The sequence below is a fragment of the Bos grunniens genome, chromosome 12 (genome assembly GCF_055505025.1).
Source record: "Bos grunniens cultivar Pamir isolate PY7600 chromosome 12, Bosgru_T2T1.0, whole genome shotgun sequence".
In the NCBI taxonomy this organism is placed as follows: Eukaryota; Metazoa; Chordata; class Mammalia; order Artiodactyla; family Bovidae; genus Bos; species Bos grunniens.
In genome coordinates, this window is record NC_141176.1 from 81,545,200 (window position 1) to 81,572,092 (window position 26,893).

The 26,893-nt window shown below is 45.4% G+C and overlaps 1 protein-coding gene across 13 annotated transcripts in view; it reads left to right on the plus strand.

The window, feature by feature from the left end:
* Positions 1–26,893, plus strand: part of FARP1 (FERM, ARH/RhoGEF and pleckstrin domain protein 1) — a 309,639-nt gene that overhangs the window by 57,968 nt on the left and 224,778 nt on the right. For 8 of the 13 annotated variants that reach the window (XM_086330336.1, XM_086330340.1, XM_086330332.1 and 5 more), the window contains one exon: positions 12,670–12,865. In XM_086330336.1, coding sequence (XP_086186462.1) covers positions 12,695–12,865 — 171 coding nt within the window. In that variant the 5' untranslated portion in view covers positions 12,670–12,694. The other 5 variants (XM_086330339.1, XM_086330334.1, XM_086330331.1 and 2 more) reach the window with 5 other exon arrangements.

A 26,893-nucleotide genomic window follows, 5' to 3' on the forward strand; every position in this document is an offset into this window, starting at 1 on the left:
TCCTAACCACTGGATCGCCAGGGAATTCCCTGCCAATTTTTTTTCCTTAAAGTTGCATGGGTTTACCTTGTCTTAAAAACCACAGTGGCTCGTTCTGATCCATCAGATGCGCCTCCTATCCCTTGGCCCCTATTATTTCAGGCAGAGTGAAAGCTGCATCTCCCTGCTTTATCCTTTTCACTGTCTTCTTGCCTCTCTTGTCTGTATCCGTCTTGTGCACAGCTCCTGGCATTGGGCGGACACTTCCTTACTGAATGCAGGCGTGAGCTCTGGCAAGACCGTGTGTGTTCTCCATACATTTCTATCTGCCCTCAGGGCTACTCAAAAACTGTTAGTTTTTTCCCAAGGACAGGTGACTTCCTTGACATTCTCCGTAGCTTTTACAGTTCACGTAATACTGTACCTATTGTCAGAATAAAAACATTGCCTTCAACAGTTATCACTGAGTACTTTCTCTCTTCTGCTTGAGGGATGAACTTGTATGGTTCATTGTTCCTGCTTGGTGTCCAAAATGTAAGTCCCTGGATTATAACAGGTCCTTCAGAATGCTTGTGAATGGCAATGATACCGGTTATTGTGATATTTCAGTGATAGCATTCTTTAAACAGTCTGTCATTTTCAAGGATGTAGAGTAAGCAGATCCAATAATATATCCTGCACCCTCCTTACGGGCGGAGGAGATGAGGGTTTTGGAGAGCTGGCCAGTGTCAATTGGCGAAGAAGAGGATTTTCCTTAGTGAGTGGCTAAGAATGATGTGTGTTACATAGAGTGAGCTTGACTGCAGCCTCAGAAATACAGCCTCTGGGTCCACTGCAGTGCCATTGCTATGTGGGAACCGGAAGAAGCTGCCAGCTGGTTTCTTATCTTACAGAAGACTGCCTTTCTCCTTCCATTTTATTTACCCAGGGCTTTCAATTAGAGAGAAAAATGGAGGGGAAGCTAAAATTTAATTTCTTACTCTCAGAATCACCAAGAAATGGACATCATGAAAATGTGAATCAGTGGAGATTTTTTTTTCTGGTTTCCTGATTTTTTTTTTTCCTCCTACTGGAGTAAGAGCCTTCTCTTCCTCACGCCTTTTATTTACTTCCACCCCCATCCTACATTTTTGTCTTTGCCTGTTTATTTCATTGGAGGAAATAGGTGCTACCAGATCGGTGAAAATGCAAACAAAAGCGATGTCTTAAACCGTTTTCAGGACAAGGTTGGAATACAAATGAAAATCGGATGGGAAAAGGAATGCCACTTCTTCTTGCCAAGAGCTATTGAGAGAATCTTTCTGTAGCTCTTTCTCTAGTTTTTTCTTGAAGTTAACAGGTAAGTGCTTGATTGGTGTCAGCTGGGTTTTCTGACCTCAGCTGATCCTCACTGGGGATCCTAGGAAGAGGCAGTGGTCCCGGGGTGGAGCCTCTGCCTGGGTCTCTTGGGAAGCATGTTAACCCCACCCCATCCCTCTTTCTGATTCAGCGGGCCTGTGCCGAGGCCGATAATTTGCATTTCTAATGAGCTCCCAGGTGGTATTGATGCTGCCAGTTTGCAGCCACTTTCTAAGAAGCCCTGCAGGCAGAGGTAGGCTTTTTCGCCATCTTTTAGGAAAGTGATGTTTGCAGTGGAGACGCGACTCCTGAAGTTTTTACAGCCCCCGAGTCGGGCGGGTTCTCGCCCTAAGACAGGAGAGGAATGTCACATTCCCAGGTAACGGCAGCCAGACTTGTCCTGCCCCTCTGGACTTGTAATTGAGTTCACACTGCAGGAAATGAGGAGAGAGGCCTGGAAAGCAAGTGAAATGTAAGCCACAGACGAGCAAAATGCCAGGGAGACTGACGCAAGGTGGGCTTTTCCCCTCTGAAAGTAGACCAAGGAAGACTTACGGAGGAGGTAACATCACAACCCTCTGTAAAGTGGAATATTTTACAGAAGGAAGCAACTACACAGCAGTAGGAAAATGCAGGCGTGTGGAACAGAATCCAGTTGGATTAGAAAGCAGTTTATTATTTACAAGGAGAGAGATGGGGGCAAGTCGTTGAAATGCCCGGCTGGGAATTTTCTCATTTATCTTGGTGTGGGTAAGACTCGGGCTTTTGAGTAGAAAAGCGATGTGGTTAAAACTAGACACTGGAAATAACCTCTACAATGTGAGAAGCTTTCTCCTTTGCTCTGAGTGTTCCTTGAAGTACTTTGCAGAGGTCTGTTAGAGGTATTTAAGAGAGCCTGCTTAATTTTTTCCCCCTGGGATTGGAGAGGCAACACAGTGAAGAAATTCTCTTTTATCAGGTTTCCACAGTTTTTTCCCTACTTTGTGGGTGAAATTTGGCCCATGACTTTGTGGCTCAGCCGGTAAAGAATCCACCTGCAATGTGCGAGACCCCCGTTCGATCCCTGGGGTTGGGAAGATCCCCTGGAGAAGGGAAAGGCTACCCACACCAGTATTCTGGCCTAGAGAATTCCATGGACTGTATAGTCCATGGAGTCATGCGACTCCACGGTTGCAAAGAGTTGGACACGACTGAGCGACTTTGACTTCACTTGCCAAGAGTTGATACCCTGGTCCCTCTTCTCCCAAATGATCTAGCTGGCCTGTCAGCCCCTCGCCTGTTTGAAGTGTCTGGTTGATGTGAAACAGCTGATCTGCAGTTGCTACTTCTGTTCAGACTTTTTTTGAAGTAAGCAAATCTATCCATCCAGATAGCTGTGTTTTGAACTTTCTTAAAACCCCATATCTAAGTCTCATGAAGCTTTCCTGATAGCTCAGTTGGTAAAGAATCCGCCTGCAATGCAGGAGACCCCCGTTCGATCCCTGGGTTGGGAAGATCCCCTGGAGAAGGGAAAGGCTACCCACTCCAGTATTCTGGCCTGGAGAATCTCGTGAAAGGCCAGCTGTGGCCATCTGTGCTCCAGAGTTGCTGGGCCGCCTGCCTTTCTGGGGCGTGTCTCCTGGTCCCTGGCCTGTGGCTCCCCAGGTACAGGATCCCAAGGTGGCTTTGTCTCCCACTGCTAAGCTGGCGTGAACAGCCTTTGCCCTCCTGGGAGTTTCACATGGTCTGTCTTGCCTCCCCAACCTTCAGCCCTTGACTCTCCAGAGGCTCTAGAACCCAAGCCTGTAGCTTCCCGCTCATCTACCTTGGGCTCCTGCTTCTGTGAATTAGTCACTTTCTATGAGTCTTTCTTTGCCTGGAATTTTCCAGTAACTTACATTTAAAACTGGAAAGAAGACCTCTTGCCAAAATTCCTCTTGATCAGCTTGTTTTGGTTGATGATTGGCACCTTGTTTACTCTGATTTCATCTTAGTCGATTTCATATTCTCAAGAGGACCTGGCTGGACTGCAGGAATGTGTCTGCTTAGAAAGTGAAATTTTTAAAAACTGTCTTAATTTTGTTCTGAATGGTATAAAACGTTAAAGGTCTCCAAAAGTATACAGCGAAAAGGCGTTTCTCAAAGCTTCCTCACTCTTGTTCGTAACCGGGTTGGTTGTCTCCACGGACCTAGCTCCCCTACCTACCCTTGCCCTTCCAAGAGTATTCATGTGTGTGTCCATCTACATATCATGTATTTAATGTGCAATTTACATGTTCTACCTTTGACCTGTTTTGAAATGTACGAAGGATTTTTGTAAATCTACAGATTTATGTGGCCATCACGACAATCTAGTTTCAGAACGTTTATATCGCCTCCCAAAAGATCTCCCTCCCCCAGGCCCTTTGCTGTCAGCCCAAGCAACAACTTGTGCCACTAAATTTGTCTTACCTGGATATTTTCATGTAAGTAGGGTCATATGCTATGGAGTCCTTTGTATCTGGCGCCTTTCACTTAACAAAATGTTTTGGGGATTCATCTGTGTTGTAGTGTTTTATTTGCATTTCATTTTCTGTTATTAAATAATAGTTCCTTGTATGGATATACCGCGTTTTCCTTATCCATTCACTGGGTGGTGATCATTTGGATTATTTCCATGTGCTGGTTTTTTTTTTTTTTAAGCTCTGATGTTCCTATATACACAAGTCTTTGTGAAGACATACATTTTCATCTATCTTGGGATGATGTCTAGGAGTATAATATCTGAGTCACTAGGGGAACCCAATCACTAGGTTATATATGAAATTTATGATTAAGTTTTAAGAAGCTTCCCAAATAGTCTCCAAAGTCTGCCCCTTTTAGTATTCCCACCGACCATCAGCAGTGTATGAAAAATTCCAGTTTTTTTCCCTACTGTCAATAACACGTTACTGCCCGTTACAGTGGGTGTGAAATATCATTGTGGATGCAATTTGCATTTCTTAGTGGAGAACAGTGTTGAACATATTTTTGCATGCTTATTAACCAGTTGTATATCTTTGGGGATTTAAATTCTCTTTTTATTATCAGTCTTATGGTAACATATGGTAACAATTAACCTACAGGCCTCTCGCCATCTCAACTCCTTCCTTTGCCAGTTTTTAAATTATTTCTGTGTTGTCAGGAATTATAATATTCTGCATATATTAGTGCTTTTAGCCTTCCTCTTACTGTATACATGGATTTAAAGTTTACCAGTAATTGCTTTCCCTCGTCTCGCCACTTTGCCTCTTGTTTTGCAGTTTATCCTTTAATAACTTACCCAGAAGGGCCTGAGTTCTTGATTCATTTAAATGTTTGAACGAAAATTCAGCTAGATTTCATGTTTGGATTCATCTTTTATTTCTGGAACAGTTTGGTCATTTAAACATTGAACATGTTATTGAGTGCACGTTTGTGTACTCAACACGCAGTGAGGCCCAACAAACAGACGTCAGAGTTTGGAGCAGAGAAAGTATTGTTGCAGGCCCAAGCGAGGAGAACAGGTGGCTCGTGCTCAGAAAACTCCCAGACTTCCCAAAGGGTTTCAGCAAAGCATTAAAAAAAAAAAAAACTGTATTGGAGTACAGCCAATTAACAATGCTGTGATTATTTCCGGAGAACCGTGAAGAGACTCAGCCAGACACACACATGTATCCATGCTCCTCCAAACTCCCCTCCCATCCAGGCTGCCGCATAACACTGAGCAGAGTTCCCTGTGCTAAGCAGTAGGACCTTGTTGGTTATCCATTTTAAATACAGCAGTGTGTATGTGTCCATCCCAAACTCCCTAACTATCCTTTTTCCCATTCTCCACTCCCTGCCCTTCCCCAGCAGCAAGCAACTGTAAGTTCATTCTCTAAGTCTTTGAGTCTGTTGAGTCTGTTACTGTTTTGTAGGTAAGTTCATTTGTATTGTTTCTTTTTAGATTCCACATGTCTTAGATACCATACCATATTTCTCCTTCTTTGTCTGACTTCACTCAATATGGCAATCTCTGGGTCCGTCCATGTTTCAGCAAAGCATTTCCAAAGGCCAGGTGAAGCAGGGTATGTGAGTGTCTCGTACACATTTTCTGATTGGTTCATGGCGAGGTAACAGGGCGGCTAACTTCATCAATCCTTAGGCATCAGTAGATCTGAGGTCCATGTGCTCATGATCATCAGGTAGCTAATTCCTTCCATTTGGTGGTGGTTTCTAGCATCTGAAAAACTCAGGAAGGATGCCTGAGATGGGGGGCAGTTATAGCAGGGGATGTGGAACAACTCATGAGTCCTGCTTGCTTACAGCTGTTGCTATGGATGGGTCTGAACTTTTGTCCCCTCATACATATATATATATATTTTTTTGGCTTTTATTTAGATGCCCAAATGATTCCTTCTTAATGTTTGAATTTCTGTGATGACACAGGAAACTTCCATGTGTTCATAACTTTAGTTGTTTCTGGGACATGATGTGTTTATTTATTATGGAGACTTTTATTTCTAAAATGTTAGTATTTTCTTGTTCCATTATTTAGTTCTTTTTTCTTTTGGGATACCTGCTAAGGGTGTGTTGGGTCTCCTCTGTTTGTCTTCCATATTTATGATGTTTCTGTTTTAAATCTTCTGCTTGCTTTTTTTTAATCCCCCTTTTTTCCTCTCAAGACTCTCATTTTTTCACCAGTGTGTATTTCCTTTTAGCTACTTCTATCTTGGTGTCTGTTATAGCAACCCAGATGGACTCAGATAAAGTAGCATAAACAGGAAAACAACAGAAATTTATTTCTCACAGTCCTGGAGGCCGGAAAATCCAAGGTCAATGGTCAGTGGGTTCGGTGTCTAGACCTACTTCCTGGTTCATAGATTACTGTCTTGGGTGGTGTGTTTTCCTCAATAGTGGAAGAGACGAGAGTTCTCTACATGTTTTTCATAAGGACACTAACCCCACTCACGAGGGCTCCACCCTTAGTCTGTAGTCACCCCCTGAAGGCCCTGACTCCAGGTATCATCATGCTGGGCATTAAGTTGCAGTCTGAGTTCGAGAGTGCCACAAACATTCATTATGTAGTAGTGCCATTTGTAACCATTCTTCTGGCTTTTCATCTGGAGGTCTCTCCTCCTCTATTTCCTTCTCTTGCTTCCCAGAACTCTTGCAAATCCTACTCTGTTTTTGTAGACAGAATCAGTTATTTCATTGTTTTGTGAATTTATGAAAATACATTTGGGTAAAATTTTCATCTGTTGCATGTAACATTGCTTTGGTGGGTGTTTTTCATCTGTCATTCATTTTCATATTTCCCTTCTTGTGGCATCTCTGTAAAGGTTTTCTTTTCTTGTGATTAGGTGAGTTCCTTATGAAGTAGCTATTTATAGGAATTTTACCTGGGCAGGAGACAGGGCCATATCCCATGCCCATGGGAATTCTTGTGACCTGGGAGTGTGTGTCTGAGTGTGATTCTTTCAACTCTTGTTTTTCCTCAAGGTTGCAGAGACTGGTTGTGCTCCTAGTGGGGTCTCTCTTTTTTGCCTTGCCTTGGCAACAGACTGCTTCCTGCCAATATGTCTTACCACCCGTACAGTATCTCATTTAATTTGACCTTTTCTGCTTCTGGAAATGTCTCACCATACCATGCCCAGGAAAGCTTTTAGTGCTCCCTGCACATCTGTTGCCCTTTCCAGAAAGTTACTGCTGGGTTTGTTGCTGGATATCCTCATTATTTGGGCAGTATGGCTCTGCAGGCATGGACAGCCTCTCCAAGCCTTTTTCTTCTCCTCTGTCTGACCTTCCCTGCAGTTTGGCAACTCCGCCTCCTGTTGCGTGGTTCAAAGCTACAGATGTCTTCCAGTTTCCTCTGGGATGCAGCTTGCATTTTCATGTTCCTTGTTGCTTTTGGGTGAATTCCAAGAGGAAGTTTTTAAGCCAAGAGACTGTAACAAGACAATTTGAGTTTTTTATCTTTTCTTTGCCAGCCAAACTCTTCACTGCTTTCTTTGTTGTAGACGTTATTGCCTTTAAAATAACTTTTCAAAAAGACCTAAAGAAGAAAGTAGTTTCGCAGACAGCTCTGTACTTTTAGGTCTGGAATGATCGCATTAGTAATAACATGCCACAAGGAAAGAAATATTAATCTTTTTTACCTTGACTATTTAGGAATTCAGAAGTCAGAAGAAGTTAAGGTAAAGTCAGAATCAAGCATGGATTGAGGCCTTTAGGCTTGTTAGATGTGTATGTATAAGGCTGTTTTATTACTGGACTCGCCAGTTTTGCTATCCTGCCTCTGTTATGGTTACCCATTCATGCCTTGCCAGCGTTCCTCAGATATTCCCTTGACATTCTTAGGCTGCTCAAAACTCTTGGCTGGATTTATGTTTGAGTTAAACAGCACTTTCCATGTACAGCAACAATCTGCCTGTAAGTATCAAAACAAAAAGAAAATGTGACAGGCTTTGTTGAGACGTTAATATCCAGAAGTAGAAATAATCCAGGCATGAGGTCATTTGAAGACTAAAGATAAAGGAAGTTAAGGTACTGTCTATTAAGTCAGTAGCTCAATGTAATTTTTAAATGCCAGGCTGTTAAAAATGACAGTGTTTACCTGGGGATCTTGGGCCAGCGTGGAGAGAAAGGGTCCCATTTAGAGGATGGGAGCCTTGCTGTTTGCTTAGGTCGGACACAGAGCAAATGTGTCTGGAACACCTTTGCGGTCTGGTGACATGAGAGGACAAACCCTTTCCTCCCTCTCTAGCTACACCTTAGAGCCACAGCCAGACCTATCCTGCTCCGACTCAGCAATAGGAAGCCGTGTGCTCAGGCTCAGGGCCAGTGATCGAGGGCGGGGCCTGTCCACTCTGATGGAGTGCAGGGAGCAGAAGATGAGGTTGGAGATGGGCAGCGGAGGATGCTTCCAGAGGCACGGAGGGGTCAACACCAGATTAGGCAAGAGTGCAAGGAGGGAGGCCGGCGATGGAGAGGGTGAACTGGACTGATGGCAGTGTTTTCCGGCAGTTGTGTTTATTTTTAACCATGAGACAAATTTTAGAGAACATGTAGGGGAGTCATTTTGTCTGCTTTGTAAAGATTATTCTAAACACAGTGAGGTCATAATTAGATCTGTGCCACCCACACGTGGTTCATTGAACCAGTGTAGGTGATCTGTTTCACTTGGGTGTAAAGTACAGCAAAGTCAGACTAGGAGATGATTAAGCAAAGGATAATCACATAACTAAAACAGTTTGGGGTTATATTCTTTAAAAAAAGCTTGGGACAGAAATTATAAAGTGGCTTGTGTGGCAGACCTATGGAATCAGACCTGGCCTTTCAAAAACGAAGCAGGTCTCAAAAGGCTGGTACTTAAAGAGTGCGGCCTTGACACTGAAGTCCAACCTCAAAGGACCCTAGAGGAATGAATGATAAGGTCTAACAGGCTTTGGTGGAAAGTTGGTGGGGAAAGTGAGCGTGGGATAAATGTTCAGTTCAGTCGCTCAGTTGTGTTCGACTCTTTGCGACCCCCATGACAGCACGCCAGGCCTCCCTGTCCATTACCAACTCCCGGAGTTCACTGAGACTCACGTCCATCGAGTCAGTGATGCCTTCCAGCCATCTCATCCTCTGTCGTCCCCTTCTCCTCCTGCCCCCTATCCCTCCCAGCATCAGGGTCTTTTCCAGTGAGTCAACTCTTGGCATGAGGTGGCCAAAGTATTGGAGTTTCAGCTTTAGCATCATTCCTTCCAATGAACACCCAGGACTGACCTCCTTTAGGATGGACTGGTGGGATCTCCTTGCAGTCCAAGGGACTCTCAAGAGTCTTCTCCAACACCACAGTTCAAAAGCATCAATTCTTCAGCGCTCAGCTTTCTTCACAGTCCAACTCTCACATCCATACATGACCACTGGAAAAACCATAGCCTTGTCTAGACAGACCTTTGTTGGCAAAGTAATGTCTCTGCTTTTCAATATGCTATCTAGGTTGGTCATAACTTTCCTTCCAAGGAGTAAGCGTCTTTTAATTTCAGGGCTGCAGTCACCATCTGTAGTCATTTTGGAGCCCAGAAAAATAAAGTCTGACACTGTTTCCACTGTTTCCCCATCTATTTCCCATGAAGTGGTGGGACCGGATGCCATGATCTTGTTTTCTGAATGTTGAGCTTTAAGCCAACTTTTTCACTCTCCACTTTCACTTTCATCAAGAGGCTTTTGAGTTCCTCTTCACTTTCTGCCATAAGGGTGGTGTCATCTGCATATCTGAGGTTACTGATATTTCTCCCGGCAGTCTTGATTCCAGCTTGTGTTTCTTCCAGTCCAGCATTTCTCATGATGTACTCTGCATATAAGTTAAATAAGCAGGGTGACAATATACAGCCTTGATGTACTCCTTTTCCTATTCGGAACCAGTCTGTTGTTCCATGTCCAGTTCTAACTATTGCTTCCTGACCTGCATATAGGTTTCTCAAGAGGCAGGTCAGGTGGTCTGGTATTCCCATCTCTTTCAGAATTTTCCACAGTTTATTGTGACCCACACAGTCAAAGGCTTTGGCATAGTCAGTAAAGCAGAAATAGATGTTTTTCTGGAACTCTCTTGCTTTTTTCGATGATCCAGCGAATGTTGGCAATTTGATCTCTGATTCCTCTGCCTTTTCTAAAACCAGCTTGAACATCTGGAAGTTCACGGTTCACATATTGCTGAAGCCTGTCTTGGAGAATTTTGAGCATTACTTTACCTAGTGTGTGAGATGAGTGCAATTGTGTGGTAGTTTGAGCATTCTTTGGCAATGCCTTTCTTTGGGATTGGAATGAAAACTGACCTTTTCCAGTCCTGTGGCCACTGCTGAGTTTTTCAAATTTTTTGGCATACTGAGTGCAACACTTTCACAGCATCATCTTTTAGGATTCAGTAAATGATGTGTCCTGGGTGGTGGTTAGACTGTCTGCCTGTCCAGTTAAAGGGTTTGGCTTTTTAGGCCAGAGTGCTTTGAGTCAATGACCCAGCTTATTGAGTGACTCCACAGTTTCTAATCTATTGGCCTCTAGGCCAATCCTCTGTGTCACAGTGAGAAAGTTCAAGGTTCATGGAGAGGAAGGGAGAGGTTTCCATAAGGAATTTAGTGGGAAGCTCCTGGAAACCTGGCTTACCTTTCAGGAGAAGGAAGAGCCTTGGGCAAGAAGAACCTGCAAAATAAGCGTGGTTTATCCTGAAAAGGGTGACTTGTTTACAAGTGTGTGAAACACAGCCCTGAGCTCCATACCTCTCACCACACGTGACCATGAGTGTCCCTTCTGTGACTTTGTGTCGCTAAGACAGAGGGTCACTCTTTCTCTATCTCTTGTCCATCGAGCCTCGTGTGAATTTACTGTCATACCGAAGTCCCGCAGGCCAGGTGTCTTATCAGAGATTTATTTTCTCTCAGTCCTGGAGGCTGGAAGGTGTTGGCAGAATGGGTTTTCTGGAGGCCACCTTCTCCCTGTGTCCTGACATGGCCTTTCCTCTGTGCATCCCTGGTGTCTCTTTGTCCAAATTTTCTCCTCTTATAAGGATGCCAGTCAGATTGGGTGGTGGTGTTCAGTTGCTAAATCATGTCTGACCTCTTGCGACCCCATGGACTGCAGCACACCAAGCTTCTCTGTCCTTCACTCTCTCCCAGAGTTTGCTCAGATTCATGTCCATTGAGTTGGTGACTAACCATGGTTAGTTGCCATCTAACCATCTCATCCTCTGCCTCCCTCTTCCTTAATGACTTTTTAAACTTAGTCACCTCTTCTAAGTCTCCTCCCTCCAAATACACATTCTGAGTTTCCTGGAGTTAGTGCTTCAACATAAGAATTTGGGGTGGGAGAGGGGCATAGTTCAGTCCATAATAACCCCCATGGTTGGATATGTTTGTTCTTTCTGCTTTTTCATTGCCGTGTTCCACCTACCCCTCTCCCACCGCACCCCCTTCACATTCTCTCTCACCGTGGCTTACACTTCTACAGCGATGTGGGCTCTGAACCCACAGCCCAAATTCAGCTCCACCTCCCCTACAGCTTACTGGATATCCATCCTTTCATAACCCTCAACAGTGAGCCCAATCACACACACACCCCTTCCCCTCCCACTTCTTCCCTTCTGTCCTGACTTAAAACTTGCTGTTCTTTGTTAAACTTTAATCTCCTCCTTCCCAGGAGCTCACTGTTTACAACATAAGGTTAATCTTTCCATGAACATGCGTTTTATAGCATCGTCTTTTTATTTCAATACCACTGTTCAAGTTATCCTCTCAAGCTCAAATTGTTGCAATAGCTCTGTCACTGGTCTACCCCAGTCCCCACCAGCTCGTCTTTTTCCAGCCCATTAGTATATATCATCTTCAGGTTCGTTTTTCTCAAGGTCTACTTCTGTTGTGTCATTATTCAGTGACTCCCAGCAAGGTGGAGACCATATTTTTCAGCTAGGCTTTTTGATGTCCTTTGTGGTCTGATTCCCACCTAGTTTCCAAGTGCATCTTTAACTCTGCAGCAGTGAGTCTCACTCATCTTCCCGAATGCCTCCTGATTTCTGTCCCGTGGCTTTCTTTGTGCTGTTCTGCTTCCCTGCAATTCCTTCTCCTTGTGTGTTTCTGTCTTTTTCCAAGTATGACCCAACATTTGAGACTCAACTGAGTTCAGCTCTAACCTTCTGAATGGCGGAGAAGAGAGCTTTGTCAGTACTGTAACGTGTGGGATGGTTTCCTGGGAAAGGGGGAACAATTGAGGGAGGGGTGTGGCAGGAAAGAAATTAATTAGGAGGTAATTGACATGGAAACCAACAAGAAATTGACAGAAAAGACCCTACCTAATGTCATCTGTGTTTGGGCAAGCACATGTTTAGTTTCTTCAACCAGATTGTAAGCTTGGGAGCCACAAGATACCTTTTATCTGTTTATCTTGCTAATGTCTGCATTGCTTGGTCTGTTCCTGGATCCATAAAAGGTAACTAATGGATGCTAATCATATGGATTAGGTACTTCCCAGCGGACTGGAAATGTGTGATGAGTGGTACCTGACTCCTCGTAGAGCCTGAATAATATTAATAATACTTAGAACACAATCTATCGTGTGAATAACTAAGAGCTGAGTGTAAAACTAGAAAAGGATAAGCTATGTAAAAATATGCAGAAGAATAAAATATGCTCAAATATTAGCATGCCTTGTATGGCTAAAGGTGACATTGTTCTTGAATGAACTGAAGCCTCAGCAGGTGATTGCTGCCCCAGAGGGGTGGGGGGCTGACGGGCCCTCATGTGTTTCCAGGGGAGTAAGGGGGGATTCCTACAATGAAGAGCATAGAGGACAAATGTTACTGAAGTGGTCTCAGTCTTCTCTTCTGATGTCTCTTTCTTCTCTCTCTGCTTCCGGTAGATACTGTATATAATCTGCTTTCATTATGGGAGAGATAGAGCAGAGGCCAACTCCAGGATCAAGACTGGGGGCCCCGGAGAATTCGGGGATCAGTACGTTGGAACATGGACAGAAGCCGCCCCCCACGCCTTCAGGAAAACTCATGTCCATCAAGATCCAGATGCTGGATGATACCCAGGAGGCCTTTGAAGTTCCAGTAAGTTGGGGGCAGCCTTCGGCATGGGGGCGCTCATCTCAGTCCTGTGTTTCGGTGATGCACAGTGGTGGGAAGACAGTCTGTGTATTCAGCAGCCCTCTTCCCACCGTCACCATGCTCTGGTTCCGTCCGAGCTATGGATTTTCTTGGTTGATGTGTGTTGATTTTTTGATTGCATGCGCCGAGTACAAGTGATATCAGTGGATGTGTCACTTGAATTTTACTCTGACTTTCCATATACTAAGACACGTGTGTATATGTCTGTGTGTGTGTGACGTATATTTTTGAGTTGGAGGGAATTATGGTTTCAATCTCAGTTTAATTTCCTTTGTTGTTGTTCAGTCGCTCAGTCATGTCCGGCTCTCTGCGACTCCGTGGACTGCAGCACACCAGGCTTCCCTGTTCTTCACCATCTCCCAGAGCTTGCTCAGATTCATATCCATTGAGTCGGAGATACCATCCAACCATCTCATCCTCTGCTGCCCCCTTCTCTTCCTGCCCTCAATCTTTCCCAGCATCAGGGTCTTTTTCAATGAGGTGGCTCTTCGTATCAAGTGGCCAAAGTATTGGAGCTTTAGCACCAGTCCCTCCAATGAATATTCAGGGTTGATTTCCTTTAGGACTGACTGGTTTGATCTCTTTCAAACCAGTGAAACTTGTTCAGTCGTGTCTGACTCTTTACAACCCCATGGGCCATACAGTCCATGGACTTCTCCAGGCCAGAATACTGGAGTGGGTAGCCTTTCTCTTCTCCAGGGGATCTTCCCAACCCTGGGATCGAACTTTGCTTACAAACAATTCCTCTAAACATCAGTGCATGTTTGTGAGCACTGAATTACTCTGTGTGACTGGCAAGAAAAGTCAAAGAGCTGAATGAGTGTTCTGACATCAGGAGAGAACTTGCTGACCATGTTTGTGGGTAGGGAGTGGGGGTAAATAAAAACCCTGAACCCAGCCTATAGTCCAGCAGCCCTAGAATTGAAGAGACCCCCATCCCAGGGGCTGGGGACAAAAGAGGTATCTAGGAGGCAGGCAGAGATGAAGGAGCAGCAGCCTTGCCTTGTTCATCAGCTGGAGCTGCACACCCCCCTGGTTCTGCTGTTTTCCTTGGAACCTTTGCCCTGTCGCCCCTTTCCCACTTTTCCCATCCTTCTCCTCATCTTCTCTTGAAATCCCACTCCTGTTCGAGGCTCAGGAACCACCATCAGTTACTTGCAGGTAGAGGATCTCTTCTGGAGAAGGCAATGGCCCCCCACTCCAGTACTCTTCCCTGGAAAATCCCATGGATGGAGGAGCCTGGTGGGCTGCAGTCCATGGGGTCACAAAGAGTCAGACACAACTGAGTGACTTCACTTTCACTTTTCACTTTCATGCATTGGAGAAGGAAATGGCAATCCACTCCAGTGTTCTTGCCTGGAGAGTCCCAGGGATGGGGGAGCCTGGTGGGCTGCCGTATATGGGGTCGCATAGAGTCAGACACGACTGAAGCGACTTAGCAGCAGAGGATTTCTTCAATGGCAGGGAGAGTCCGGATGTATGTTCACCTTTGTACAATGCTGATGGCACTTTTCTCAAGAATGAATTAGCATCCGTAGAATTCACAGCACACTCTGGCTTTTTCCCTGTTTTCTCTCTTGGATACTAAACACCGTATCTCACACTGCTTGCGTGTGGGGGTGAAAAATAACTCTTGAATTCCAAACAGCCCAATTTTAAACAAACTTTGGGAACGTAACCTGTTTTTAAAGTGGAGACAATCTGTCTATTATTCCTGTTGGCTAGAGCAACTAAAATTTTAACAATCGGCATTAACGTCTGCAACCCATCATTTAATCGTTTATGTGATATGAGTCAGTCACATTCATTTCCAAGACTATTGTTCTAAAAGTGTGAATTACCATTAAGTGTCTGAGGGAAGACAAACCTCAGAAGAGCTATGTTTTAAACCTGCCAATTTATCACACACTGCAAACGACCTTTGTGTCTTTCTGATTTTCTCGTTGTGGAGTTTCTATCTCTTCAAGGACTTGGGAACTTCATAGTCTGAGGAACAGAGTCGCTGCTTATCTGCTGAAATTGTAAAAAATAGAGGGGCACACCTGCCAGCCCGGTAGACTCAGACCTTCTGGAACATGTCCTACCCCCTTCCGCCCCGCTCTCCCCCACTTTCTTTTTGTTGCAAGACTGGTTTGGTGAGGTATTTGGTTTCAGTGTTTCTCCTTTGCTACTGTTAAGGATTTCTGAGCCCAGATCTCTAGCAATATGTTCTTTTAAATGGTATTCCCGTTTATGGGTTTGGACCAAAGGGCCATCAAGCACTGCTGTTATGTGCACAGGGAGCATTGTGTGTATTCATTTGCAATTCTTGTTTCCTTGAAGCAAAGAATGTTAAAACTCCATTCCTAGCTACTGTTTAGCCAGGAACTAGATAGGAACTCTCTGCCTAAATAGGAATAGAAGTTTGTTTGCATCTTTTAAAATGATTTTACTTGATAATTTCTGATGCCCATGCTTTGCATTTATAACTCCTCTGCCTGGAAGGTTTCTTATACCACCCCCTCCCCACCCCCACCATAAAATCCTATGCACCCTTGCTGCTGCTGCTGCTAAGTCGCTTCAGTCGTGTGCGACCCCAGAGACAACAGCCCACCGGGCTCCCCTGTCCCTGGGATTCTCCAGGCAAGAACACTGGAGTGGGTTGCCATTTCCTTCTCCAGTGCATGGAAGTGAAGTGAAGTCGCTCAGTCATGTCCGACTGTTCGCGACCCCATGGACTGCAGCCTATCAGGCTCCCCCGTCCATGGGATTTTCCAGGCAAGAGTTCTGGAGTGAGGTGCCATTGCCTTCTCCGATGCACCCTTAGAGGCCCTCTATGTTTTACCCAGATGCTAACTTCTTGAGACAGTAGATGGGACTTTTTCTTCCCTCCTTCAGACCTCTTCACTCATAGGTATGTCAGGGTGGAGCTGGACCACTGAGATTTAAATCGCAACTTCTCCTACCGACGCACTGATCACGTTGGGCAAGGTACTTAATCCCTCTATCTCAGTTTTCTCCTTTGTAAAATGAGGCTCATCATAAACCCTGCCTCATTTCTTGAGAACAAAAGAGTTGATACAAATGAACAATTCTTGGCACATACAAAGAGCTTGGAAGGTAATATGATTGATGATGTTGTTGCTGTTCAGTCACTCGGTCGTGTCTGACTCTTCGGACTGCAGCACACCAGGCTTCCCTGTCCTTCACCATCTCCTGGAGTTTGCTCAAACTCATGTGCATTGAGTTGATGATGCCGTCCAACCATCTCATCCTCTGTCGTCCCCTTCTTCTCCTGCCCTCAGTATTTCCCAGCATCAGAGTCTTTTCCAGTGAGTCAGCTCTTCACATCAGGTGGCCAAAGTCTTGGAGCCTCAGCATCAGTCCTTCCAATGAATATTCATGGTTGATTTCCTTTAGGGTTGACTGGTTTGATCTCCTTGTTGTCCAAGGGACTCTCAAGAGTCTTCTCCAGCACCACAGTTCGAAAGCATTGATTCTTAGGTTCTCAGCTTTCTTTATGGTCCAGCTCTCACATCCATATGTGACTACTGGAAAAACCATAGCTTTTACTATGCGGACCTTTGTCAGCAGAGTGATGTCTCTGCTTTTTAATATGCTGTCTAGGTTGGTCATAGCTTTTCTTCCAAGGAGCAAGCGTCTTAATTTCATGGCTGCAGTCACTGTCTGCAGTGATTTTGGAGGCCTCACCCACGTGCGTTTGCATCTCGCTGCTAGCTGCTTCGGCCTGGGTCCTGCCTCGCTGCCTCATCTCCAGCACCTAGCACGGTGCCTTGTGTGTATTAGGTGCTCGTTAAAAGCTTCACTATTAGGGTGAGTTGATCTGACAAGTAGAATTCATGGTATTGTTAGTTTTCCACATGCCTCCTCCGTTCATGTTTAATTTTTAAAAATCTTATTCGAGTTGGGTCAGAATGTTCCTTCTCAACCCATAGGCAACAGATGTTTTCCATAATTGCCTGTAGAAAGTCAGCGATCAGCATTTTTATTGACTGTGCTGATTCTAAATTGCTACCTTGTGGTCTTTAAGAAGAGAACGGGCCAGGACTCTGCAGCTGGGAGGCAGCAGGCTGGCAGTGGTGACTCAACCGCTGTGCTTGCGATTAGAGAGGAGGGACTAGGATTGCAAGAGATGCAGCTTCCCACAACTGCTTTTTAAACCCTGCTCTAAAACTTTCTGTTGTGAATTCATGGAGGCCAGGTGTCGCAGCCTCCCTTACCCACCCTTGTTCCCTCCTTGGATTGGGTGCCCCGTGATGATGAATTCTCGTTGCTAATTCACATTTGTCACACAGATGGGCAGGCACTTGGCCGGAAGTCATTATCATTCCCTTTGGGGAACATTCCTCCATGAACCACATCGTTCCCTAGGGAGTGAGTTTCCCGGGTCTTTTCCTGATACTTTGGTTTCGGAGGATGGATGGAGGCAAAGTCATCGTTTTAAAATGCACGTTCCCCAAATGCTTCCTGGCCCAGATAACCACACCAGCCTGCATCATTACTTACAGTCTCAAATGAAGTCTTATCAAAGAGTTTAATCCTTTGAGAGGCCTGGGCATGGAGCCTCAGACTTTGCTACGCCGTGGCTCGTTCTCCCGGTCACCTTTGCTCTTGAGCTTGGACGGTCTTTTTAGGTATTTTTTTCTGCAGAGTTGAAAGTTCAGATGCAATATTTATAGTAAATTCTTCCAGGACATTTTATCGTCTTTATGTGGAATATGCTGTGATGAGAAGCCTCACCCTGTGGCTTGCGGTATCTGCGGTGTTCCCTTCCAACCAGAGGGTATACCTCGAGGGACTCTTGTGGATCTGAAAGGGTTAAAGACCCCCCGCCCCGCCCCTACCCCACCAAGAAGGTTCCTGAGAAGGTTTTGTGTGTCTTGTCCTCATGACCCTGCTGGTAAACAAAACGCTGTTCCTACTGACGTTTGTAGGATGAAGCAGATGGCTTCTTCCCCCAAGTGTTTATTCAGTTTATGTGTTTTCATTAGCAAGGCTGCTCTAGGAGGAGCAGAGAAGAGTGGAGGAACTGAAACGGAGCCATGTTTTGCTGCTTTTGAGCAGCCCTGGGAAGCTGGCCTGGAAAAGATGCTCACAGGTGATGGGAAGACCCCTGGCTTGTGTAGAAGAGCAAGCCGGAGTTGCCGTGGTGTGGGTGCAGGGCGCTCCGTGTCAGCCACCACCATCCAGGGGGCTGATCATCCTGCCTTTGTATTGGTGTTTTGTCGAGGCTTTCCTAAGAAGCCTTTCTAGCTCCTGGGTGTCTGAGGATAAAGTGTGGTTTCTTAGTTTGGAGAGGCTGGGGGCGAGGTGGATGGCCGAGTGCTCCGGTGACTTTTTCCTTATTCTCCACCATTGTCCTGGGTTGGTTCATCCTCTGCGTTAGCGTCTCAAGCTGGAAAATTCTCTTGACTTGCTTATTACGCTTAGTTTTGACTTCCTGCAGGTAGAATGGGAGCTCTGTGGGGGCCTGGCCCCTTTGGTTCTTATTTATCCTTATATTCTGTTCCTCCACAGTGCCTCAGACTGATGATGCCATAACCTGTGACCGACTGCCCACACCTCTGTTCATTCATGTGCTTCTCACCCATGAGGAAAGCTGGGTGGTGCTGTCATCTCTTTAAGATGAGGGGGAACCCCTGGGGAACTCTTCGAGTCACCTCCTCACATTTGGGATGGGATATGGTGTTGGGATAGCACTGGGACTGGAACCCAGCCCTCGTGACCCCAACTTTGTCCGTCTTCCCTCTCCCTGAGCTGCAGCCTCGTGTAAGATCTGTGGGCTTCCACTGTCTTGCCTTATTCGATGTTTCCAAAGTTGCCTCCAAGGCTCCTTTCAAACTCTCATCTTCCAACTGCTCTGGTTCCTTTCTTATTTGTAAACACCGCCCAACATCCACCAACAAATTTGTTGAGATCCCCCAACCACCCAGGCCTCTCCCCAGGGCTCCTGGCGGGGGTCATCTCTGTCTTAAACTACTTGTTGTCCATACCTCTAATTAGACTTGGAATCAGAAGCTCTAATCTTGTTTCTCCCTCTAATTATAATCATACTGAGACTCAGTTTCCTTATCTGCAAAATGAAGAGTTTGGTTCAGATGACAATCCACGCTTTTTTCCCCCTCCCTTTCTTTTTTTTGAAAGTCGGCTCCTTGCATTTACATCTTCTGTTGATGAATTACCTCTCCATGATTATGTTTGTTAATTCCTCAGGCAAATAGTAAACTCTTTCAGAAAAGGGATTTTAATCTAAGAAATATTACAAAAGCCTCATCAGAGATAGTATTAACAGTTATTGGGTAACTAGTAGGTGCTCAAATCAAATATGGCGAGGGTGAATAAGCATGCATGAACATGAGCAGATTCCAGGAGATGGTGAAGGACAGGGGAGCCTATTGTGCTGCAGTCCATGGGGTCGCAAAGAGTCAGACATGACTCAGCAGCAACAAATATGCTTATGGGGCATCAGGAAATGGTAGGATTTAACGTGTGTTTGTGTGTTGTGTGTTAAGTCATGTCTGACTCTTTGCGACCCCATGGACTGTAGCCCACCAGGCTCCTCTGTCTGTGGAATCCTCCAGCCAAGAATACTGGAATGGGTAGCTACTCCATTTTCCAGGGGATCTTCCTGACCCAGGGCTTGAACCTGAGTCTCCTGAACTGCAGGCAGATTCTTTACCGTCTGAGCCACCAGGGAAGCCTAGGTGGGTGGGGTAACTTAAATAAGTATCACTGAACTAAATTGGGCTAAACTTCATGCCACTTGAGAAGACAGAAAGAAATCAGGTATTTGCTAGACAACACATTATTAGCGGGAACAAACAACTTCGTTGGAAACAGACATCTAAAATTTTTAAGAAAAATAATTAGTTTGCATGTCATAATAAGAGAGACTGCAAAAGTTTTTCTTTTTTTTTTAACTGAGGGCAAAAGTGCCTGTGTTATCTCAGACCTAATTAGGAGTCTGGCATGGTTAGTCCATAAATGATTAAACCTTTATTTCAGTTTCTTAGCTTTTGAAATGAAGCAATCGTTTATTTTTCACTGAAACCTGGCCTTGACATTAGTCAAGGACTTGTTCCTCCAAGTGCTTTGTGGTTCTGCAAAAGGTCTTAAGTGGTTGGAGAATTTTTAAACTGTCTTCATAAGCTAGTGCTCAGAAAAAGAGGATGTAGCAGAAGTTTGTCTCTTTAAAAAGCTTTGTGTTGTCTTTTTGGGGACTCCCTAGTTTACATCGACAGCTTTCCTGGTGGCTCAGATGGTAAAGAATCGACTTGCAATGCAGGAGACGCGGGTTCGATCCCCTAGTCGGGAAGATCCCCTGGAGGAGGGCATGGCAACCCACTCCAGTATTCTTGCGTGGGAAATCCTGTGGACAGAGGAGCCTGGCAGGCTACAGTCCATGGGGTCACAAAGAGTCGGACGCAACTGAGCGACTAACACTTTCAGTTCACTTTCCCTATTTACATCAGGAAGAAGGGAGGCTGCTGGCTTGGAGCTGGACTTGGGTAGCTCACAGCAACTGTGCCTGTAGAAAAGCAAGGTCCTTTTCTCCATCTTTGTCTTGCTGTGAATGATTTTGTTTCCCTGTTTAATTTCTATGTTAGCCATCTTAGAGACGATGCCCTTTTGGATCTAAAGCCACTGAATGTCTTTGTTTTTTCCTCTCCCCAAAGAGGTGGAATATACATTTAACCTAAGATCTTGGAGGGGAAGTATTAGTATATCTTTCTTTTTAATATATGCCCTGCTTCTCCCCTGGAATCACACATCCCCGGCAGCGGGGTTATTCCTTGCAGTTGATTGGATTATATGATCTTAGACGGGAGGTATGAGTTCAGGGCTCCTTTATTTTCTTCTTTTGTATAAAAGTGCACCTAAGAGCTGGTGGCGGCCATACCGAGACCTAAATAAAATTTAATCGACCATTTAAAACCAGAAGGGAGCTGTGTGTGCCCAGAGCTCCATTAACTGCCTCTTAAGCAGCTGCAGTTTGAACCAGAAAGAGGGAAAGGAATTTCACAAGTTCACTCAAGCTTTTTAAACATGAGTCAATATTTCTTTCCCCTTATCAGTGTTGCTTTTGGCTCCGTCTCTTAGCAGAGTTTCTGAAAGAGTATTTATGTCCACTCTGCTTTTGCACAGTCCACTCTGTGTTTTATTTAACTTGAGTGATAAATGGTCCTTCTGGGTCTGGTCTCTTGAGGTTAAATTTAAAGGCTATTTTAATAGATAAAAAATTTTTTTTCATAAATCATTTCAGCGAAATCCTGTTCGCCTTCCCTTTCTGGTTCCTTAGATGTGAAGAGTGGAACTTCAATGTTGGCCCAAAATGTTCGTGTGCCCCTTTCAACTTCAGTGTAGACTCTTGATCAAAGTCCTTTCTGTGGCTCTGACGCGATGGCAGGAATTCTCTAACAGCTGTTTGCTATTTTCTCCCTGAAAAGTCTCAGTAGACACTTAGTAAAGAAAAGGAATGAACTGTAATCGAGAATGTCTGTATCTGGGGGTAAAATGGGCCGATATTCTGGGAAGATGTAGGGAGTTAGAGAGGCTGCTTTCCCCCGCTCTTTTAAATGGAGATAATAAATTGTCCTAATTATAAGAAACAGTGGTTAAAGGCGAAAATGGGGACCTGGGCTAGAAGTGTGTCCTGGCTTCGTGGCTTACTGGCTGGGGGGCTGTGGGTGAGCAGATAACCATTCTCAACCTGTTTCCTTGTTTCTGAATCTGGAGAACACACACTTCGTGGGGCTGAGGTGAAGCTCAGGTGAAATACCTTCGAGAAAATACCTTGCACAGTCCTAGATGGAGATTAGATTACGCTAAAAGCTAGTTGTTTTTCTTCTTTCACACTCAACTTTACTTTTCTTGTTTATTAGCAGGATTGAGACTGTGCTTTTATTGTAGGGATTTTGGGTATGTGAAGTGGAAAAAAAGAAAGCATATGAAAACATTTTGAAATAAAAAAAGCATACTTGTGTCAGGTGGAGTAATTTTCTTCCTTTCTTTTTTTTAAAAAATTCCCCCAGCTTTCTCTGTCGTCTTGGATGAGTCTTTCCTGAAATAGAGATGACGATCCCAGGTGGCTTTCGAGGGTCTAGGAGAAGGAAGTGCCACCTGGACAGGTGTGATGAAGTCTCAGCTTCTCACAAGCACACACTTACTCCCTTTTTTCAGTCTATCTGTGGCCCTCCGAGCTTCAGTTCTGGTAGCTCTAACACTGAGGGGATATTCTTAAAGCTTAAATGTTTTATGTGCATATTGGTTTTACTGAGTTTTTGGTCTCCTCCATTTACTTCACCTGTCTTTCCTGGTGGCTCAGCAGTAAAGAATCTACCTGCAGTGCAGGAGATGCAGGTTCGATCCCTGGATCAGGAAGATCCCCTGGAGAAGGAAATGGCAACCCAAGTATTCTTGCCTGGAGAATCCCATGGACAGAGGAGCCTGGTGGGCTGCAGTCCATGAGGTCACAAAGAGTCAGACATGACTGAGTGACTGAGCACACATTTATGTAGCCTAAAGCCTCTCTGTTTTCCTAGAGTCAGGATTTTCCTAGGAGAACCTTACTTCCCTCTGGCATAGGCTAGATGAAGGATCTCAAGGTGAATGATTTTAGGACCCTCTCGTATGGGCCTTCTCTGTGGGTTCCTTTGAAGGAAGCATTTAGCTGGCTAGGAACCTCTATGTTTAAATGTGAATATGAAACACATTAACATATAAATCAGAGTGATGTTTAAATTATCTGCTGTTTTTTCTTATGATTCACTTATTTGCTATCTTTTATCAATTTGAACATTGGACGTCATGGTTTTCACACCAGAGATAGATATTGGGATGATTTAACCAGTTTGTGATCTGTAGAGAAAGTCATTGTGTAAAAGCAATTCTGAAAGTCATACTTTATAATTGTGAGCGAGAGCTTCATAGGTTTCTCTTTGCCCATTTATATAAACAGGAAGCTAGACTTGATACCCAGAGTGGAATTTAGAGAGCGCTGGTGTTGTTTTATGGAACGTGATCTTGGAAACCTAATATGAGTCCCACATGTATTTCTGGACATTCACAGCAAGGTGCTGCTGCTGATAAGACAATGAGCAAAAATAATGGCTGCCCTTTTAAAAACCCCTTGCTGTGTGCCAGAATTTGTCCTTACATTCTCTCATTTATGGCTGATCAGTGGATCTGTGAGGCGGGCATGAATGAGCCCAGTGAGCAGAGCTCAGAAGGGGCTTGATCTAGGTCGCAGGACTGAGGACAGGAAGCCAGGGTTTCCGGCCCAGCCCCTGCCCCTACTTAAGCCCTGCTCTCACCAGGCCGTTCGATAGTCCCGGGCCACAGGGATCCCTTAGAGAGGACAGCCCGTCACGTGATCGTGCTGGTCCCTGAGACAGATGCCAAGGATAGATACTCCAAAGCAGGTAGGGTGGATTCACAGGGCTGAGAGTGCAGCGGGGACAACCCAGGGACCAGAGGGCCTCCCAAGGTCATAGACACGGTGGTGGCTGCTAAGGGCCCCAGATGGAATGTTGGAGAGCTGTCAGACACAAGAGAAACTGAGAAGGTAGAGTTGTTTTTCCTCCCATCAGTCAAGTATATTTATTTAAAGCATCGTCCTATAGCATCAGTTAGGTTTTCACAAATTGATGAGCTAGGATTGACAGGCCTTGGCAGCATGTGCGAGGGGAGCGCCCAAAGAGAGGGGAACGCAGACACTCCTTAGATTCACACCTTGCTGGCTCCCTGCCGCCACGGAGGACTGGGACATCAGCTGGTCTTTCTACGACAGCTGTTGCACTGGAAATGATGTCTTTTTTTTTTTTTTAGTTGACGTGAAAGACGCGTTGCTAATGTTCCTAATAAAAGCCACTGCTTCATTTCTAATCACGAAGAATCTGTGACTCTGTAAATGAACCTCTGAGATTCATACTGATTATGGAGATTGTGCAAACTGGAAGTATCAAAGGGAGGTTGATTGCTTGCTTCCCATTTGTATTAGAAAAATTATATTTACTCTCTGCATTTCAATTAACTTGTCATCCCAGGAGCTACTATGTTCATCTTGAAGGCCTGGCCAGGAAAGCATTGACACCCAGCATCTTCAAGTTCACAGTCCTTTGAAAGGAATGGGGGTGTAGCCTGCCCTTTAATTTTAATTCCATTTACTTATGAACTCTCAAGTGTGTTTGAGTGTCACGTCATCTTCCGTGGCCATTTGTTGGAAGGTTTCTGTCCACCAACAGATCTCAAGGTCTCAGTTACCTTTGCTCTAGCTATGATGTGGTTTAGTGTTGCGGTTTAGTCCCTAAGTCGTGTCCGGCTCTTGCGACCCCATGGACTGAAGCCTGCCAGGCTCCTCTGTCCGTGGGATTCTCCAGGCGAGAATACTGCAGTGGGTTGCCATTTCCTTCTCCAGGGGATCTTTCCCACCCAGGAATCGAACCTGGGTCTCCTGCATTGCAGGCAGATTGTTTATCAACTGAGCAATGAGGGAAGCCCTTGAAGCTCAGTTGGTAAAGCCTTGGTGCTTTAGACACTAGCTGTGAGGCTGAGTGTCTAAGCATTGAAAAGCAAGAGCTCCCCTGGTCACTGCTTTCCTGGGTCCCAAGGTGGCTGTGATAGCCCTTCCCAGTCCCTTCTGGTCAGCTCTCATATTCCTGCAGTCCCATAAACTGGTATCATCCTTAGTCTTGTAGGAAGAGAGAGAAGATGGGTCTTAAGCAGGTCCTTCTGCAGCCTGGCCAGCAGGAGCGATGACCAGAGGAGGGCAGGTGGTGAGTCGTCCCCCTCAGCCCTGGACCACCCATCTCCTGTTAGCATTTCCTGTTGCTGAATTAGACACCCATGAACGAGGAGCCCAAGGTGAACAGGCTGGAGAGACCAGTAATTGGGAACCGCAAGAGGACACCCCGTCTCTTGGGAGATGCCCAAGACTCCTAGAGACAATCAAGACCACAGGCACGGACTCCCAAGTTCGTATCTCCTAACACGGGCTCATCTCTCCCTCTGCCTTCGTTTCCACCCTTGCCGCCTTGCCTCTGACTCTCCAGCCTTCATCCTGTCTCCTGTGGGACAATGTGCTGCACACAGTAGGTGCCAACAAAAATTCCTTTTATTCGCATGTAAGTCCTATGATTCCTGGGCATGTTTTAGTTTATAGACAATTTAATACTAGAATCCCAACACTGAACAGGACAGGGAGGTGCAATAGCTGTAGCACATGCTGAGTATGTGAGTTAGAACAAAACTTAGATGTTACTCTTGGCCATCTATCATGTCTTTGCCTGATGTAGATTTTTTTGTAAGAACCAGGATAACAGATTTTATTAGAGCAGTTAAATGGAATGTCTGGTTTCGTAATGAGCACCAAGAATTACTCCTTCCCATAGTTAACTGGGTTTCAGGTGTGCTTGAGAGGCTCACGCATCCAGGTAGGTTTCATGAGGTGATCAGAAATGTCTGCTGACTCCACAACAAGGTGCCTGCTCAGGGGTCTCCTGGTTTACGCTCCCAGCCATTATTCCCATCTCAGAGGAAAACCTTCATTCCAGGTGAAGTCTCGATGTTGGCTCTCTGTGAACTTTCTGAATCCCTAATAACAAGGTGAATCTGTCTTCCCGCCTCGCCCCCTGTCTCTGTTCCAAGGACAGTTTCTCTAAGGTGGATTTCCTCAGTTCCTGCCCTTAGCTACCTTCTCTTTTGAAGCTCCTGAAAGGTATATGGCAGCCTTAGAAAATAAAGTTCTCACTTTCTCCAGAAAACTGGTTCAACAGAAACCAAGCCACTGCCAGCAGCCCTGGGGCATCCTGCCAACCCAGGGCTGTTTAGAGATTTATGTGGGTACCAGTCGCATTGTGTAGCTTCCAAACTTATTTTTGCCCTCTGTCTGGCTCCAGAAATGCCTGCCCAGGGAGGTCTGGGGAGTTGGTTTTGGTTTTTGGTCCTTATTTTCTGGTACACAAGGTACAGATGAAAGCAAGTTCTTTTTCTCTGGGGCCTGTACCCGTGTGAACCCTAGAGGCCATCGGTGATGCCTCTAAGGCCTGCCAGCAGCGCTTGGTACTCTGGCGTTGAGGTTGTGCTTCATTTGTGGTCTATCTCCCTGGCTGTTCCATCACTCGGCAGCTCAATCTGACAAATACATCAGTTTGCGAGAGCTGCTGTCGCGTACACCAGATGGGCAGTTGGAGCAGTGGATTGCTTGTCTCACAGTTCTAGAGGCTGGAACTCAGATCAAGGTGTGGGGCAGGGTTGCTTTCTTCTGCGGGAGAGTCTTGTCCAGGCCTCCCTGCTAGCTTCTGGTGGGCTGTGTGCTAAGTTGCTTTAGTCATGTCTGACTCTTTGCGACCCCAGGGGCTATAGCCCACTAGGCTCCTCTGTCCATGGGATTCTCCAGGCAAGAATACAGGAGTGGGTAGTCATGCCCTCCTCCAAGGGATCTTCCTGACCCAGGGATCGAACCCACGTCTCTTTGTCTTCTGCATTGGCAGGCGGGTTCTTTACCACTGGAGCCACCTGGGAAGCCTGTGCATAGATGTCTCTCTGCCAATCTCTGCCTTCCTCTTCACCTGGCCTTCTCCTTTTGTGAGTTTGTCCTGGTTTCTGCCTTCTATAAGGCCACAGCCATACTAGCATCGGACTTCCCTTATCGCTCAGTTGGTAAAGAATTTGCCTGCAATGTGGGAGACCTGGGTTCGATCCCTGGGTTGGGAAGATCCGCTGGAGAAGGGAAAGGCTACCCACTCCAGTATTCTGGCCTGGAGAATTCCATGGACTGTAGAGTCCACGGGGTTGCAAAGAGTCGGACACGACTGAGCGACTTTCACATACTCGTGTACGGCCCTCGCCATCTCACCTTGATCAATTGCAAAGACTCATCTTCCAAATAAGGTCACCAGTTCCTGAGGGGTGGGGCATAGGATACAGTTGGGGAGATACAGTTCAACCCACGCATATAGCAAGTTTCATTGT